Consider the following 18,331-nt stretch of genomic DNA (forward strand, 5'->3'; position numbering starts at 1 on the left):
CAGAAACAAAGGCCTGTCAAAAAATCGTTCAGCCCTCTGACTGTACAGCACATTTTCTATAATTGCGGGTTAGGGTCGAGTGTGGGCCTAATTTTCATTTACCACATATCAGACGTGGGATCAAGTCCCTATTAATCAAGCCACAAGCAAGTCTCAAGTCACAAGGTCCGACTCTTAAGTCTGAGCCCCAAGTAGAACGAACGGGTTGAGTCAAATCCAAGTCGTGCATTCCAAGATAAAGTCGAGTCACAAGTTTAAAAAACAAATGCTATGATTTGTTCAACTACAAATATTTGTATATTTATCGAGTCTACCACACTGCCCTTTTCATTATTTTTTTCTACAACATATTTTGATTAAGTAATAATTCATTTGAACAAATTCCAAATGCAAGCTTCATAACTAAATGATACACTTCAAGCTATTTTGACATAACAAAAGACAAGTAGGCCAATGCTAGTAATTGGTGCTCGATGCCCCATTGCTGGTGAGCTTGCAAGGTAAACAGTTAATATTCTTGATCACCAAACCATTTTTAGGAGCAAACCATTTTAGGAGCAAACCATTTTAGGAGTATGGCAATCCTTTATCCCAACAATTTGACATTTGAGCTGCACCTGATCCAATAGATGCACAAGCAAATCAGCAATCTGTTCGCTAACTCAGTGGTTCTTGAACTTCTTGACACACAAACCCCAAAAAGCAGCGGCTGCGCAAATGTAGCCTATCATTACAGCCATAAACGGCAAAGCATTTTCAAAACTTCAGATACAGAAATAAACTGCGTTTTACACCTGCATTTTGAGCAGAAAGTCATTCATGTTAGCAGCCAATATCAGGTAGGGATACAATGGCACTTCTTTGGATTTCAGAGCAAGCAGAATCATACGGCCTACCAACCTGTATGCAGCAGAGGATGGGATGGAAAGCATGGTCTTTCTGCACCACACACTATCACCATGGAGGGCTGCATGTCCGCGGAACACTCGTTGCCAAGTTCTTCCTCACAAATACTGTATTTAATTCATCAGAATGTGTAAGATCTTCATCCCATAATATTGAAGGCAGTGCGATGTTACAGCTATCTTATATGGCCAGTAGCCACCTAAACTAGGCCTATTAAAAATATGAAAATCATCAATAAAATTGTCAGGTAGTCTATTATTGTTCGGGCAAAGATGCCTCTGTAGTAGATTTCTAAACTGTATTTTATATGGATAATATAAATCTAGGCCGATCCAGTGGCGATTTTAGCGTGTAAATCTTGGTGGGGCACTCTCAAAAAAATATTTTAGATGCATGCCAGCAAAGCCACAACACAACACTAAACAATACATTAATTGGACTATAATGGTGACAAATGGTGCCCACAAACTGTTAGGGTCTACATAAAGCTGTCTCAACAGCAGAGTCCCAACACTTTACCACTGTTACACCTGGCGATCAGCAGAGCCTTTGTCTGGCAGCGAAACAGTTCATTCAGCCTCATTTACTACCTTTAAAAAAAAACATAGTTGATATGGCTGGCTAGGACGGACGCAGTCAATTTAACTATTTGTTCAGCGCTTTTGAAATGTACAGCGACAGAATTCAGAACATGGGCTGTTCTTACCGTATTCTCCCTGTACACAAAGTCAGAACCGTAGGATAAATAAAGGGGGCATATAAGCAGACAATGAAAGCTCTTACAATATTTGATGACATCTCTCTAAAACAGGCTATAGGCTACATGTGCACCACCAAGTCAGAACAGTAGGCTAAATTATGAGTGGAAAAGGGACAAAATTATTAGGGTGAGGCACATGGGCTACTAACAGCTTACTACACAACATAGTATTACTTTCTTAGCAACAGTATTCATATCTCCGTGGCATATTACATCATTTACGCCGCAGCATACAATACATATTTGGACTCGGTGTGCTGTGCTCACCTGAACAGGTCCTTTGTTGGGAAATTTTGTCAAAGTCTGGCATCCTCTGGATTTATGGGGCTTTCAAGACAACTGGGAACTCGGCAAAAACAAGGTCGAATCATGACATTAGTGTTCTTCAGGTCGTAGTTCTAGAAAGAGAACAGAGTTCCCGACTTGGAATTCCGAGTTGGATGACCATTCAAAACGTATTTTCCCAGTCTGAGCTAGTAGATTTGCAAGTAGATTGTCGACTTGATTCTTGATGACTGCAAGCTTTACATACACCTTAGCCAAATACATTCAAACTCAGTTTTCACAATTCCTGACATTTCATCCTAGTAAAAATTCCCTGTCTTAGGTGAGTTAGAATCACCACTTTATTGTAAGAATGTGAAATGTCAGGAAATGTCAGGAATAGTAGAGAGAATTTTTTATTTCAGCTTTTATTTCTTTCATCACATTCACAGGGGTCAAAATATTTTGTACTGGTTTCCTCCAGCATCTTCAAAAGGTTGTTTGCTGTTGTTCTGGGATTGATTTGCACTTTTCGCACCAAAGTACATTCATCTCTAGGAGACAGAATACGTCTCCTTCCTGAGCGGATTGACGGCTGCATGGTCCCATGATGTTTATACTTGCGTACTATTGTTTGTACAGATGAACGTGGTACCTTCAGGCGTTTGGAAATTGCTCCCAAGGATGAACCAGACTTGTGGAGGTCTACAATTGTTTTTCTGAGGTCTTGGCTGATTTCTTTAGATTTTCCCATGATGTCAAGCAAAGAGGCACTGAGTTTGAAGGTAGGCCTTGAAATACATCCACAGGTACAACTCTAATTGACTCAAATGATGTCAATTAGCCTATCAGAAGCTTCTAAAGCCATAACACAATTTTCTGGAATTTGCCAAGCTGTTTCAAGGCACAGTCAACTTAGTGTATGTAAACTTCTGACGCACTGGAATTGTGAATTATAAGTGAAATAATCTGTCTGTAAACAATTGTTGGAAAAATTACTTGTGTCATGCACAAAGTAGATGTCCTAACCGACTTGCCAAAACTATAGTTTGTTAACAAGAAATTTGTGGAGTGGTTGAAAAACGAGTTTTAATGACCCCAACTTAAGTGTATGTAAACTTCCGACTTCAACTGTATAAACTACAAATGGTAGACTATTTGTAGCCTATTAAAATATTTCTAAAAAATATATTTTCCCATTCAGTTTCACACTGGTGAGTTGCAACCCCACAAAACCTTCTCCCAACTGAGAAACACTGCGCTAGCTCTCCTGACGTGTTGAACGGCAGTTTGCTGGTCCAATCAGAGGGCCGAGTGTGCTGCTGCTACTATCTATGACTGCATGGAGAGTAATTCATAATTCAAATGAGTGACAAAACGTTACAAAATCTGACCAGATCATTTCAAGTCATCAGTGTCAAGTTCTTTTCTATCAAGTCGAGTCTCACATCATCAAATTTGCGACTGGAGTCCATGCGGATTGGTTATGAGCAATTGGGTACAGGTGTACAAACAGCTGACCCGCGCATCACTAACACACACACCCATGTATGCCCACACACACACACACACACACACACACACACACACACACACACACACACACACACACACACACCTCAACATAGGCTAGTGTAGAGGCACACTGTATTGAGAATATGTTTAGAATATGCAAAACAGAATCACACATACAATCACACCCCCGTCACACTTTTCCCTGGCATGGGCCATATGCTGTAAAGCACCACGACTGTATGTAATATTTATTACCCTGCTTGTCATTAATGAGAATTTTACAACATTCATTTGGAGTGGGTCCTAGTCAACAGACCCACCTTAAATGTCATGCTGCTCAAGTGAGGGAAAGGCCCAGGACAAAGCAGGAAGATTGATGCCTGAGCCGACCCCTGCCACCCTCCTGCTCTTCTCTCTAGCCACAGGTAGGGGGCTCTACCGAACACTTCCACAGATCCTCCAAACCGGGATCTCCATCACAGAGGGAGCTGTGGCGCGGTGAGAGGCCGCAAGCCTAATGAAATCTGCCCATGTAGCGGCCAGATAAACTCCAATTAAAAACAGGCACAAGCTATGTCATGGGGACAGTAGATCAAGTCAGCAATTAACCTCCGCGCTGACCTCCATCAATCCTTAAATTGGAGGGGCCGGCCAGAAGCGCACAATTTCTGCAGATATTAAATTTACATTCTATAAAGTTTAATTAGGAGGGATTTTAAATATACTGAGAGTCCAGGCACGGAGCCTGGGCCTGTCACTGAGCCTCTGTGATTCACCGCCACTGGTCCCCAGGGGTCCCGTACATCCCATGCATCTCTTCTTCCTCGTCTCTGCCGGACCGTCTCAACACACAGGTGGTTCCTCTGCTCCAAATACCTTCTCTCAAACATACTGTACACACTCAGGACAGTATCTACTTAAAACAGCAGTAATATAGGAACATAGGCACTTTTCTCCTTGGAACCATGACAACTTTGAGCTCACTGCATCTCAGTGCTGAGGCATTACTACAGACCCTGGTTCGATTCCAGGCTGTATCACAACCGGCCGCGATTGGGAGTCCCATAGGGCGGCGCACAATTGGCCCAGTGTCGTCCGGGTTAGGGTTTGGCCGGGGTAGGCAGTCATTGTAAATAAGAATTTGTTCTTACCTGACTTGCCTAGTTAAATGAAGGTAAAATAAAACATAAAGCCCAGTGCACCATTAAGAATGCAGTGGTTAGACTTCAAGCAGTAAACAGAGTGAAATGGCATACAATTGGAAAATGGGCACCCACTACCACATCCACCCACGAGTGCTTGGGCAGCCTCATTCCTCCATATCTCCCTGGCTGGGCCCACCTCTCCCTGCACCTCTCCTGGCCAGTCAGAGCAGGAGAAAAGGACCAGGGACAGAGCGATGACACTGGGGAGACCACCTCCAGGGAGCTCAACCCCAGCATTAGTCTCCACTTGGCTGTGTCCTTTGTCCCCCAGTGAAAGGCCCAGTGAATGGGGGTCAATTGAAGCCAATTCCCTCTGTCGGACACAATTCATGGAGAGCCCAGTTGGGAGGGGAGCTGGCAACAGCCTCTGGTTACTGATCCTGCCGCACAAGCATGACAGGAATCCGGCACCTGTGTCCAACCCTGGGACAATGGGGTATAGGACATTGGGCCTGGAGTGTAGAACACCACACACACAGGAGACTCAACCACAACCACCCGCAGGGCATGATGGGTAAAGGGGAGGGTCTGGTGGCTATTCTCATTGCAGCGGGTGTCCATGATTACACTCAGACAGAGCGAAGCAGTGTAGCTGTGTATTGCAACTAGAGAGAAATACAGTAACAGTCAAAAGATTGGACAAACCTATTCATTCAAGGGTTTTTCTTTATTTTTTAAACTATTTTCTACCTTGTAGAATAATACTGAAGACATCAAAACCATGAAATAACACATTTGGAATCATATAGTAACCAAAAAAGTAATAAACAAATATATTTGAGATTTGAGATTCTTCAAAGTAGCCACCCACATATGCTGAGCACTTGTTGGCTGCTTTTCCTTCACTCTGCAGTCCAACTCATTCCAAACCATCTCAACTGGGTTGAGGTTGGGTGATTGTGGAGGCCAGGTCATCTGACACAGCACTCCATCACTCTCCTTCTTGGTCAAATAGCACTTACACAGCCTGGAGGTGTGTTAGGTCATTGTCCTGTTGAAAAACAAATTATACTCCCACTAAGCGCAAACCAGATGGGATGGCATATCGCTGCAGAATGCTGTGGTAGCCATACTGGTTAAGTGTGCCTTGAATTCTAAATAAATCACTGACAGTGTCACCAGCAGAGCAAACCCACACCACCTCCTCCATGCTTCACGGTGGGAGCCACACATGTGGAGATAATCCGTTCACCATATCTGTGTCTCACAAACACACAGCGGTTGGAGCCAAAAATCTCAAATTTGGACTCATCAGACCAAAAGGACAATTTCCACCGGTCTAATGTCAACTGCTCGCGTATCTTGGTCCAAGCAAGTCTCTTCTTATTGGTATCCTTCAGTAGTGGATTCTTTGCAGAAAGTCTCCTCTGAACTGTTGATGTTGAGATGTGTCTGTTACTTGAACTCTGTGAAGCATTTATTTGGGCTGCAATTTGAGGTGCAGTTAACTCGAATGACCTTATCCTCTGCAGCAGAGGTAATTCTGGGTCTTCCGTTCCTGTGTCGGTCCTCATGAGAGCAGGTTTCATCATAGCGCTTGATGGTTTTTGCGACTGCACTTGAAGGTAGGTCTTGGGTGACTACTTTGAAGAATCTCAAATATAACATATATTTTGATTTGTTTAATAACATTTTTTTTGGTTACTACATGATTCCATATGTGTTATTTCATAGTTTGTCTTCACTATTATTCTACAATGTAGAAAATAGTAAAATTAAAGAAAAACCCTTGTTCTAAAGCTTTATATTTGAGATTCTTCAAATAGCTACCCTTTGCCTTGACAGCTTTGCACACTTTTGGCATTCTCTCAACCAGCTTCACAAGGTAGTCATCTGGAATGCATTTCATTTAACAGGTGGGCCTTCTTAAAAATTCATTTGTGGAATTTCTTTCCTTCTTAATACGTTTGAGCCAATCAATCAGTTGTGTTGTGACAAGGTAGGGTTGGTATACAGAAGATAGCCCTATTTGGTAAAAGTCCAAGTCCATATTATGGCAAGAACAACTCAAATAAGCAAAGTGAAATGACAGTCAGTCATTACTTTAAGACATGAAGGTCAGTCAATGCCAAAAATTTACAAGAAATTCGAAAGTTTCTTCAAGTGCAGTCGCAAAAACCATCAAGCGCTATGATGAAACTGGCTCTCATGAGGACCGCTACAGGAATGGAAGACCCAGAATTCCCTCTGCTGCAGAGGATAAGGTCATTAGAGTTACCAGCATCAGAAATTGCAACCCAAATAAATGCTTTACAGAGTTTAAGTAACAGACAACATCAACTATTCAGAAGAGAATCAGGCCTTCATGGTCGAATTGTTGCAAAGAAACCACTAATAAAGGACACCAATAAGAAGAAGAGACTTGGAGGAGAAGGTGTGATAAAGCATGGAGGAGAAGGTGTGATGGTGCTTCGCTGGTGACACAATCTGATTTATTTAGAATTGAAGGCACACTTAACCAGCATGGCTACCTCAGTATTCTGCAGTGATACGCCATCCCATCTGGTTCGGGCTATCATTTTTTTTTCAAAAGGACAATGACCCAACAGACATCCAGGCTGTGTAAGAGCTATTTTACCAAGAAGGGGAGTGATGGAGTGCTGCATCAGATGTTGGGTGATTTGTGGTGGCCAGGTCCTCAACCAAATTGAGATGGTTTGGGATGAGTCGAACCGCAGAGTGAAGGAAAAGCCGCCAACAAGTGTTCGTGGGAATGTGGGAACTCCTTCAAGACTATTGGAAAAGCATTCCAGGTGAAGCTGGTTGAGAGAATGCCAAGAGTGTGCAAAACTGTCATCAAGGTAAAGGGTGGCTATTTGAAGAATCTGAAATATAAACAATATTTTGATTTGTTTAACACTTTTTTGGTTACTACATGATTCCATATGTGTTATTTCATAGTTATTTTGTATTCACTATTATTCTACAATGTAGAAAATAGTCCAAATAAAGAAAAACCCTTGAATGAGTAGGTGTTCTAAAACTTTTGACCGGTAGTGTATATGTGAGTGCATGCGTGTGTGTTAGAGAGAGAGAGAGCCTACATCTGAATCAATCTCCAGATAAGCAGGGCCGATCGATCCACCAGGGCCAATCTACAGTAAAGCATAGTCCCAATGTGCACTAATTGTCCAGCTGACATTAATTGTCATTATAGGGTTGACATAGCCGCTGGCTGGGAGTTAGAGAGCCACATGGAGACTACACTCATCTGTTTACTGGTGACATCACAGCGGCCCTCCACAACCACATATAGTACAGGTCACCATTAAATCAAACCGGTGAGCTCCGCACTGGACGGGTTTATATGAGTAGAATGCTGCCTTTTTAACAAGCCGAGCCCCTTGGATGATGTCATCAGCATTTGGTGTTATCCCGTTAAAAGGGTGAGTGTGAGGACCTCTTAGGAAGGAGTAAAAGAAAGTAGAGGGGCTTATGAGTAAGTGTGTGCGAGGAGAAAGTGTGTGTGTGTGTGTGTGTGTGAGAGTGAGTGAGTGAGTGAGTGAATAGAGAGTGGTGGTGGAAGGGACTTCACGGACCACAGATCTGACTTCCTGAGGTACTCTTTGTACTTTAGACCCCCATTTCACTGTGGTCACGTAGGTCGTACTGGGGTATAGATGTATTTATTTATTTATTTTTAAACAAACACTTAAAATTAGCCTCACGGTTGCATTGTTAAATCTTGTTCATTCCCTTAAATTAAATACCGTGACTGTTTTCTCATTAGCTGGGAATGTTGTTTGAAATGTCTGATACAACATACTTTGGTGAAATCATTATCAACCTACTGCATACTAGTTAAAAATATACATTTCGGTGTGCAGGGTGTGATGAAAAAGTGCACATAAAAATAACTTTTACGGTCAAATTACCTTGGGTTTCCTTTGCGTTTTCAACTCTACTAAAGGTTTTTTATGGCCTCCCGAGTGGCGCAGCGGTCTAAGGCCCTGCATCGCAGTGTTGTGGCATCACTATAGCCTGGGGTTCGATCCCATAGTGAGGCGCACAATTGGCCAAGCGTCGTCCGGGTTAGGGGAGGGTTTGGGGGTGGTTTACTTGGCTCATCACACTCTAGTGACTCCTTGTGGCAGCTCGGGCGTCTACAGGCTGACTTCGGTCGTTCGTTGAACTGTGTTTCCTCCGACACATTGGTGCAGTTGGCTTCTGGGTTAAGCGAGCAGGTGTTAAGAAGTGCGGTTTGCCGGGTCACGTTTTGGAGGACGCAGGCCCGATTGCTAAATAAATATATATTACATTTTTTGTTGTTGTTATATAGTGAATGTACCCACTATGGTCTTGGCACGTGCGCTCTAGCCAACAGCTTGCAGATACATTTCGGGAATAGCCTACATGATGAGATTATTATGGACAAAAGAGCAAGACCATTTTTTATTGTCAAACAGCAGCCAAGCATCAATCATGTCACCAGAATAAGACCCTCTATAGTTATTGGAAAGGAGCATCAAGCTCATCACCGTGCATGTTCATCGTAACTTATTTCATCTGTAGCCTAATAAACTGCATTGCTTTCCCGAAGTCGTAGTGGGTGGACCACACAACATATAATCTCGAGACTCCAAGTTCACTTCGATCGGATGATTATTATATCAATATTTGCGCATAAAAGGGTGTCCAGCGGCATTTCTCTCATAATTAGACACAAAAATATCCCACCTTGTCTAGTGTATTTTGTTTTGTCAACAAAATAGCTTTTCCATCTGGACTGTTGTGACATTCTTTACCCAACGTACTTTCCCTCGCATAAAAATGTCAGATGGAAACATGGTTTATGACATTAATCAGAGGAGGTTGGTGGGAGGAACTATAGGAGGACCAGCTCATTGCGATGGCTGGAATGGAATCAATGGAACGGAGTCAAACATGTGGTTTCCATATGTATTATGTGTTTGATACCGTTCCATCTATTCCATTCCAGCCATTACAATGAACCTGTCCTCCTATAGCTCCTCCCCATCAGCCTCCTCTGACATGAATATTCATCCTTCACAACAATTGGACAGTTACAATAAAAAAAAAGTAAACTACGTGTATCGTTGATGCTTGAATTTAGACTTGGCTGAACTGCTTTCAATGTGGAAAGATTGCTTCCGTATCCTACTTTTGTGATTTTCGTTGAAAACGTCACTTATTGTGTGGACCTATGGTCACAATGGGCTCCCGAGTGGTGCAGCGGTCTAAGGCACTGCATCTCAGTGCAAGAGGCATCACTACAGTCCCTGGTTCGAATCCGGGCTGTATCACATCCGGCCGTGATTGGGAGTCCTGTAGGGTGGCGCACAATTGGCCCAGCGTCGTCCGGGTTTGGCTGTGGTAGGCCGTCATTGTAAATAAAACTTTGTTCTTAACTGACTTGCCAAAAAATAAATTTAAACAATGACTATGTCTCAGCGGTAGCTGTAATATCAAACTAACGCCCGATATTTGCATTTCATGATCACAGTCATGCTAACCACATCATATTCCTCAATCGAGGTAAACTAGATGTTGGGTCGAGTGACTTTGATTCACAGTTTTTCTCAATAGTCTCAGTGTTCTCTGATAATTCTTCAGGCATCTACTCTTCCCTCCTCCCTCTCAGACTGTGGCTGCTGTGGACTTGGGACCTTGGCTTACTGTATTATCTCCAAAGCAACTTATAATATTCTCACATGATCAGCAGCTCTAATGTGCACCAATTACTTCTGTGGAATCCAATGTACCACCGGAGAATTAGAAAATGCAATATATCAATGTGATATATACAGTACATCATATGGTCACACACAACTCAGCAGTCTGAAACCACATCCTCATTCAATGAATCTCTTGAGGAAAAACATGAGCTCTCCCAGTCCCATTGGCACAGGACTAGTTGGTTGCTGCACTCAATAAAGTATTCTATTTAATTCCTCCCCTAGTGGTTGGATGGTTAAACCACATTCCCCACTCAAAAGGCCATTCTCACTTCACCTCACAGGATGAAGTCTTTCCTGAACCATTTGAGCAAAACCCCTCCATTCAACAACCGCCCACCTCCCTCCTCCCCACTCCTATTCCCCTTCCCTTTTGAGAGAGCGGGGCTTCTCCTAAATGAACAATGCCCACACCTTGAACAGAGGCACTGATTTGAGGGGCCATTGTGTGGTGAAAGCAGGGTTTGCCCCACAAGTGTCTAGTCTCTGTTATCATGGAGCTCCACGGTCTGTGTGGAACTTTATGGCTTGTTATCCAACAACCCCTCCCCCATCTCCTGATGAGGATTGCTGAATGACTACTCTACACTGACTCTCCAATGTAGCCTTATTTGCACCAAGAGAAGGGGAGGGAGAGTGGGAGGAAGAGATAGAGAGGGGAACCTAACAATGCACTTGGAGGGTTGGTTGGCAAACACAGCTGGGCCAGCCACAGTAGAGGGGTGATAATGAGCCATAACTGTGAGGGGCTGGTGTTTGGTGTCCCCTGTAAACCCTGGCAAACTATGTTCATGAACCCACACACACACACACACCATTGTAGACTCTGTAACTGATATGCTTGCAATACATGCATCAGTGCTTACCTCAACAACCTGCCTTGTATCCAACCTGAAGTTGAAGTCTCCGAAGACAAAATATGGCACCTTTTCAAACCTCTGGTCAGTGATCCTGAAAAACATGAAAACAATTTGCCATCAACAGTGAATTGCTTCAAGTGGAGTAGGCCTATACTGTTGATGGGCCTCTCAGGTGGGCCTTGGTGGTTGGTTGCCTTAGGGCATTTAATTTAATTTACGAGGTGCACAGCACCACCTGGTGGCACAAACACATTGGTCAGAAGTGTTTCACCCCCGTGGAGAATAATATTCAACATGACAAAATCCCAATCCCAGCAGTTAACATGAATTGGCTTGAGTAAAATCGGGGCCCTTAAAATATTGTTCACCTCTAGTATAAAGTGAAATTAGCTGTGCAAGTTTCAAATTATGTTCTAGTAATGTGACTGAGCTGACTTGAGCATGCTGTTCCAAATCGTGTATGAGCAAATTAGATTGAGTCTGTGTGGACAGTATGATCTCCATTCTATGGGAAGCTGCTATACTTTGCATGGAAGGTAAGCAGTCATGAACTCTGTCCCAATATCCACACTTGAATACTACCTAGTATGTGTTGATGTATTGACCATCTATCCATGGAATAAAAGGTGAAATAAATATAGGGACATGATCATTGAACAGTAACAGAGAGAGAAATCACCCACAGTATCTAATTCAATCCAATATATAGAACTGTGTGAGGTAGGGAGGATTCATGGAGTCCAGGAACCAGGTTCATGGAATGCTTCCAGATCTACAGCAGCACTGGCATCTGAGCGCATTTAAAACGCACCTAAGCGACGTATAATTAACTTCCTATACCTAATCATTGACTTAAAAAGAGGCTCCCTCTTACAGGGGAGAGATAAGAAATTAAGACGACAGAGTTAGCGCTGCTAGCCTACTTGTAATTAATGATTCAGAATGCTAGCGCTTTGCTAATCGCGGGGGGGATAAATCGCCGGGCAGAGGGCGGACTCTCTCCCGGCCCCCTGATAACAATATATTTATGAGGCCATAAAAAGAGAAGGCACTCTGTGGTGGGTCCTGTGTCGTATACTATCACCACAGCCCAGCCAGTGTTTCTTTAAGGAGGAGGGGGGTTGCTTGTTGTGGGGAGACTGGCGGACACCTGCACCTCAGACTACCAGTCGTGGGTGCTCGGGGTCGGGGAAGGGATGGGGGTAACACATAGACTGGGTGATGTCATCACTGACCTTCCCCAGCCATGGGGACTGGAAGAGCACTCTATTCAAATACAAGGATAGTTCACACTTGCTGTAGCCTGGCGGCAGGTAGCCTAGCAGATAAGAGTGTTGGGCCAGCAACCGAAAAGGTCGCTGGTTCAAATCCCAGAGCAGACTAGGTGAAAAAATCTGCCAATGTGCCCTTGAGCAAGGCACTTAACCCTAATTGCTCATGTAAGTCATTCTGGATGAGAGCATCTGCTAAATGACTCAACTAAATGACTCAAATGTAAATGTGCAAGTGGCCAATGGAACGGCCACTTCAACACATTCCTCGCGCATCCCTTAAATCGATGTGTTTGCAAACCCACGACTCACAGTGTCCCGGGGTTAAATGGACCAAGTTCTCTGTAAAAATAAATATAGGCCTAATAAAAGTTCAAGGTTATAGTGACGATTAGGATGAGAAGAGTATTCAAATAATGGTATTGCCTTTTCAAATAAGGATATTATCTGTGTATGCTGAGCATGTAACTTGTACAACGGAGGCTTGCCGACATGAAACATTATGAACATTTGTAGACAGACAGCTTTAAGGTGGCTTTATTCTTTAAAAAAAAGAAATGAGCTCACTCCAAAAAGCAAATAAAGTACATTTGCATAGAGCAGAGAAAGGGAGAACAGAGAGAGTGAAAAAAGTAGGGGACGGGGGGGCTAAAATAGAGGAGAGAGTGAGTGTGGAGGGAGAGAGCAGAGAGAGCGAGGAGAGGCGAAAGGGACAAGAGAGAAAACAAAGGGACGATTCAGACCATGCCACTCTCCCCGGAGAGCGTGTGCGTTTCCCCAGGGCCCAGTGCTGGGCCGAGCCTGTTCCCAGCTTCATCCCTCTAATAGCCATGTCTAATGCCGTAGCCCTGGATGTTCTGTCTGTAGGGCTAAGGTATCAGCCGCAGGTCAGAAGGTAACGCTCTGTTTACATTGTCATTTCCTAAAGCACTTGTGGTGACCCGCTGGTGTGAAAGTTGACTTTTGCTTGGCCTTTATGGCGTCCCTAAGAATTGACATTAGCCACAGCGGACTGGTTGTGAATGGGGTGGTGGTGGGGGGTCCTGAGGGCCCCCTGCAGGCCCCCCAGCGAGGGCCCCATTAGTCTCGTCATCACAGTTCATTCAAGCAAACTGTAACAGTGTCAGCGATATTTCCACACAAAGACGCACTTCTTTACACAGTCTATAAACATGCTTCCCCCCTGGCCAATTCATCGCACGGTGACACCTCTGAAAGAGGCTCTTTACAGGGGCCGTTCTCACTGAGGGGGCCTATCAGTCAGGCCTTCCTGGGGCCACACAAAGACAGGGTCAGCCGCTAATTTATAACATGGCCCCCCAACTCTGCTCCCAGGCCCCCTACCGCAGCCGCACAAAGCACAGGGAGCACATTCCTGACACATTCACTGCTCACACACATAAATGGCTTCGGGCTTATTCAGATTGAAGAGAGTTGCAGCAGAAGCACCGCGACGAGACTTCAACTGACATAATATGTACATAAACGTTTCAGTTTACATTAGCAACGGACTGCCATGTGCCGAGAAAGAATTTGTGGGCTTGGCAACAGACATTATTGCACTGCAGCTTAAATATCCCAGTCACATTAGCCTATAGCACATCCACTAGCCAGTAATCGTGCTTACAAAAAACGGTTCAACCATGCAAGGAACTTTTCGTCTTAACCATATTACACTCTTGCATTATTCAACAATTCACAAACGTGTGCAGACAATTAAAGGGTTTATTTTCTCTTCCGTACTCTCATTACATTTTAGCTTCAAGACAAAAGCAGTTACTGCTAGCTAACGCTAACACGCCTTCATCAAGTAACGTTACGTTAGCCTATCAAAAATGAATGCTTCATTCAAATTCAACTCAGCGGCACACTACAAAAGCCAATGCAGAGTCATCCATTGGGAGTGTGATTTTGAGAATTTTGGAGAATGTTAACATCGTGAAGAATTTGCTTCTTGACGTCTGGCTCAATGGGCCAGGGGAGGAACCCTGATGTGACCTGTGACACCCAGGGTTGGCCACCCGCTACCAGCGCCCATCCCACCCAGAATCCCCTTCTCCCAACCTACCCAGCTCTCCCAGTTGAGTCATGCCAAAAGGGTGGTTGTGGGGTGTCGCGGTCACACAGAGGTTAGAGGATAAACCAACCCAACAACGTCAAACCCAACGACTGGTCAAATCCCACAGCATTTCTAATAGGGACGCAAACAAACCCAGGGAGGAAGGATGTCAGCCACTGGATCTGGTGGTGTTGGGTGGACTGGTATAGGTGGCGATGCAAGCCGGTCCAACCTCTTCTCAGCAGTAACTCCCATCTGCCAAATCCAACATGCATGGGAGCCACATCTTACAGCCTGTGAACCCATCATATCGACTCATTTCGGCAGATCTCTATTCCGCAGATACATAACTAGGTAAAACGGTTGTAGACAATATACAGTACAATATACTAATTTACGGTTCTTCAATCCCCATGGCTGCAGAGCTAAGAGTGAATGGTGGCTACTTGCTAATGAACTGATTCTATACAGTAGAGACTGACTGGGGGGGACTAACCCCCTGCTGCCCCCAGGCCTCCCAGGGTGAGGAGGCAGTTCACAGTCACGCACTGACACCCCTCTGCACACCACTACCCCCATGAAGGGCTATACTGTATTTGGTCCCTATGCTAGCCCCTAAACACAACTAGCCACCTAAAGCCTATGCTCCCCTTCAGCCTCTAATGAATTGTGTTTCAAAATTCCAGGAACCTTCAATAAAATTCTGGTTCCTGCTTATTCCCTCCTGATTTAGGTAATCAGCCAACTGGGATTTCCCAACTGGGAAAGACGTATCGAAAGTTCCTGAAATGTTTCAACCCTACTACTGAATGACATAAGGCAGCAACCACAGTATTCCCTGTGCCCACACAAACACATAGGTCATAGCAGGAGCTTGCATGCAAACCCAAATAAGCATAAGCACACACATTGAGTCAATCCGATGCTCTTAAAAAATATATATATATTCTACTATCACATTATTCACCACACCTCCACTAAAACACTAAGTTATACATTATGTATAAACACGTACGCGCACCACACTACTACCACCCTGTCTAATCAATTTATCCGGCTTTTATTGAGGATCTCTCTGCAATTATTCAGTCCTTCTTCCAGCTGAACATGTCTATTGCCTGGAAACAGGCTCTCCTTTCTCTTCTCTTTCAGCCTGTTGTTCTGGGAAAAGCCTTAAAGGAAACGTTTAGATTGGAGGGCTCTTTGAGATGCTCTGACAGTTGACTGATGACCGTCCATAAAATGACAAAGAATTGCTGTATGGTGGCCAGTACGGCCCACTGCTTCCCCCTGGGAAACTAATTGCCCCGAATTGTTAACGGCAACATCATTTTTTTTTTTGCCAATCATTGCTTTTCAATGCCTCGAAAATGAGCATGAAACGAGCCTTTTCAGCGAACAAAACAGTTAAATGTCTCCAATGTTGATCAAATTAACTTCAGCTGTGTGACAATGGACTATATTTGTGTGAAAATAACGGCGGGGGACAAAGGGGGTCTTTACACCGAGATTTCACGGTTGTAATGTAAAACTGTTCTCTCCTGAACCGGACCAGCCACTCAAAGGGAGAGAATAAAAAGGAACACAACTCCAATAAAAACAAAAGATTTTTAGCTAAAGAAAAAAAATGGTGTTGATTTGATCTCATAGCTATCATTTCACATGGTTTCTTGGCTGCCTGCTTTCCCATCCTCTTGGCCAGAGCCCTGAATTCTGAATTAGCACAGACTCGGCGTCCTCCTTACATCACCAGTCCTTGGCGGAACTAAGCAAACTAGAGGGCATTTTACTAGATACAGAGTCATATATATCAATGCTTCCTTACAGGAAAAAGGGTCCGTAACGAGTCTCATAAGGAAGCATTGATATCTACAGATAAAATGTTCTAATGCAGTGGTTGTTCTCAAAAACACAATTCCCAAACCAATTTCAGGATCATAAATCAAATGTATATTTCCGATATTAAGAACATAGCATCATTTTTGTATATTCCCGCGCTCCACAAAAACAAATGTCTTATGTAATGAAGCAATGGCGTCAAGGGAAATATGAATATAAAGGGTTAATAACTTTAGATGCCGTTTGAGGCTCACATCTCAGTGAGGCGAAGGCATAGGGGAATTAAAACAGGCAAGGAGGGTATACATTTCAAACAGGACTTTCCCTTCTCTCATGAAGCTGCCGGCCACACATCAGCCAGAGACCGGAGAAGTGCTTTTTTGATGTGACTCAATGGAGAGGTTTGGCTGGCTAAACGCTGTTCCTTCTCAGTATTGTTCCCCGGAGGCCTTGAAGCGCTTTGGAAATAAACACTGCTTAGCAGTTAAAAGGGCCACAGAGGAAGGGGCTTATCAGATGTGTTCTCAAAGGGCCGTAAGCTGCATTATTAGCCAGGGCGCTAGATAAGGGAAGGGGCTGAGGTTGGGCCCAGCCACGGAGCTCACTCCCTAGACTGTCTCACTGACCAGGCTCCTGCACCAGCAGCCCCTCTGGATCTCAGCTGGTGGTGTCCACTTCCCCTCCTTCCCCCCTCCCCACAATGAGAGATTAGAGCTCAGAAAGAGAGAGAAGGGGGAGAGAGGAGGCTTTGGCTATAGATATTCACCCTCTCCCTTTTCCTGCTCTCTTTCTGAGGTAGGAGTCAGAGTTAGGACAATGGCCAAAATGACGGTTCCCAACCGGCCGCTGAATGGGAACACTGTTGGAGGTAGCACTTCATTCAAAGCCGGCCTGGGCACATTGTCCTCCCCGATCGGCGGAGGAGAATGGAGTTCGCTGGTGGCTGCCAAAAGGTTAGCAGCTCCTGTGAAAGGAGCAGCCCATTATGCACTGCCCCTAACAGAGCCCAGGGTCTTTTGTCCCCCCCAGCCCCCCGCCCGGCCCAGCCAGCTTTTTCACTCTCAGGCAGGCCGGATCTGTGCCCAAGTGTTTCCCCAAAGTGAGCGATTGAGGCGCGATGCCCCCCTTCACCCCCTGCATGGGATACCAGCCTAGTCCGAACATAGGCCTACACCTCCCATACCCCTTAGGTTACTCCTCCCACCTCCCGAAAAAGGGCAAAAATCCCCTGCCATTGTCACCTTTTAATGACATGTCCCAGGAATTAACAGTGAAGGATACCTTCTGAGCACAAGGGGACTTAGAGGAGGGGAGCGTGGAAACTGCCACTCACCAGCCCAGTGCTATTCACTCTCCACCAGAAAACACGCCATTTAGTCGTATTTATGAGGGGACTTTTTACAAATAAATCAACTTCAAGAACATGACGAAAACGTAGAAAATACGGTCAAAACCCTCAATGTAAACAACAAGTTACTTCATTATGCCCATAAATCCAGGTAAATTATGGTTCATATTTTTATATAAATATATAAATATATATATATGAACCATAATTTACCTGGATTTATGGGCATAATGAAGTAACTTGTTGTTTACATTGATATATATATTTTTTAAAGCTAACCATTTTCCCAAAACACCCCCCACTTCCCTGTCCATTAAACGCAAAGCATTCTTTCATCAAAACGAAAGCATGAAGGAGGGGGAAAATTATTATCTTGGAAATACATAAAACACTACATAAAACGCTAATTCACGAGGTGCCAAAACCTTTGATAATACATGGCGGCCATATGCATGCAGTTATTCAAAGTGGAAGGAGATGAAAGACGCTGTGCATTCAGACTCCATTTCAAATGGTGGTGGGGGGGGTGGGGCACGTAATGCAGGGCTGCCACATAGCTTTTATTTGGTGTTAGCATGACCAGGTAAAGAGCAAAGGGCCACTAGAAC

The 18,331-nt window shown here is 44.2% G+C and overlaps 1 protein-coding gene across 3 annotated transcripts in view; it reads right to left on the minus strand.

Annotated features, from left to right (window-relative positions):
• Nucleotides 1-18,331, minus strand: part of LOC112253060 (inositol polyphosphate-5-phosphatase A-like) — a 185,894-nt gene that overhangs the window by 41,011 nt on the left and 126,552 nt on the right. For all 3 annotated transcript variants that reach the window (XM_024424939.2, XM_042323055.1, XM_042323059.1), the window contains exon 9: nucleotides 11,213-11,297. In XM_024424939.2, coding sequence (XP_024280707.2) covers nucleotides 11,213-11,297 — 85 coding nt within the window. The remainder of the gene's footprint in view (nucleotides 1-11,212; nucleotides 11,298-18,331) is intronic.

The sequence above is a fragment of the Oncorhynchus tshawytscha genome, linkage group LG01 (assembly GCF_018296145.1).
Source record: "Oncorhynchus tshawytscha isolate Ot180627B linkage group LG01, Otsh_v2.0, whole genome shotgun sequence".
In the NCBI taxonomy this organism is placed as follows: Eukaryota; Metazoa; Chordata; class Actinopteri; order Salmoniformes; family Salmonidae; genus Oncorhynchus; species Oncorhynchus tshawytscha.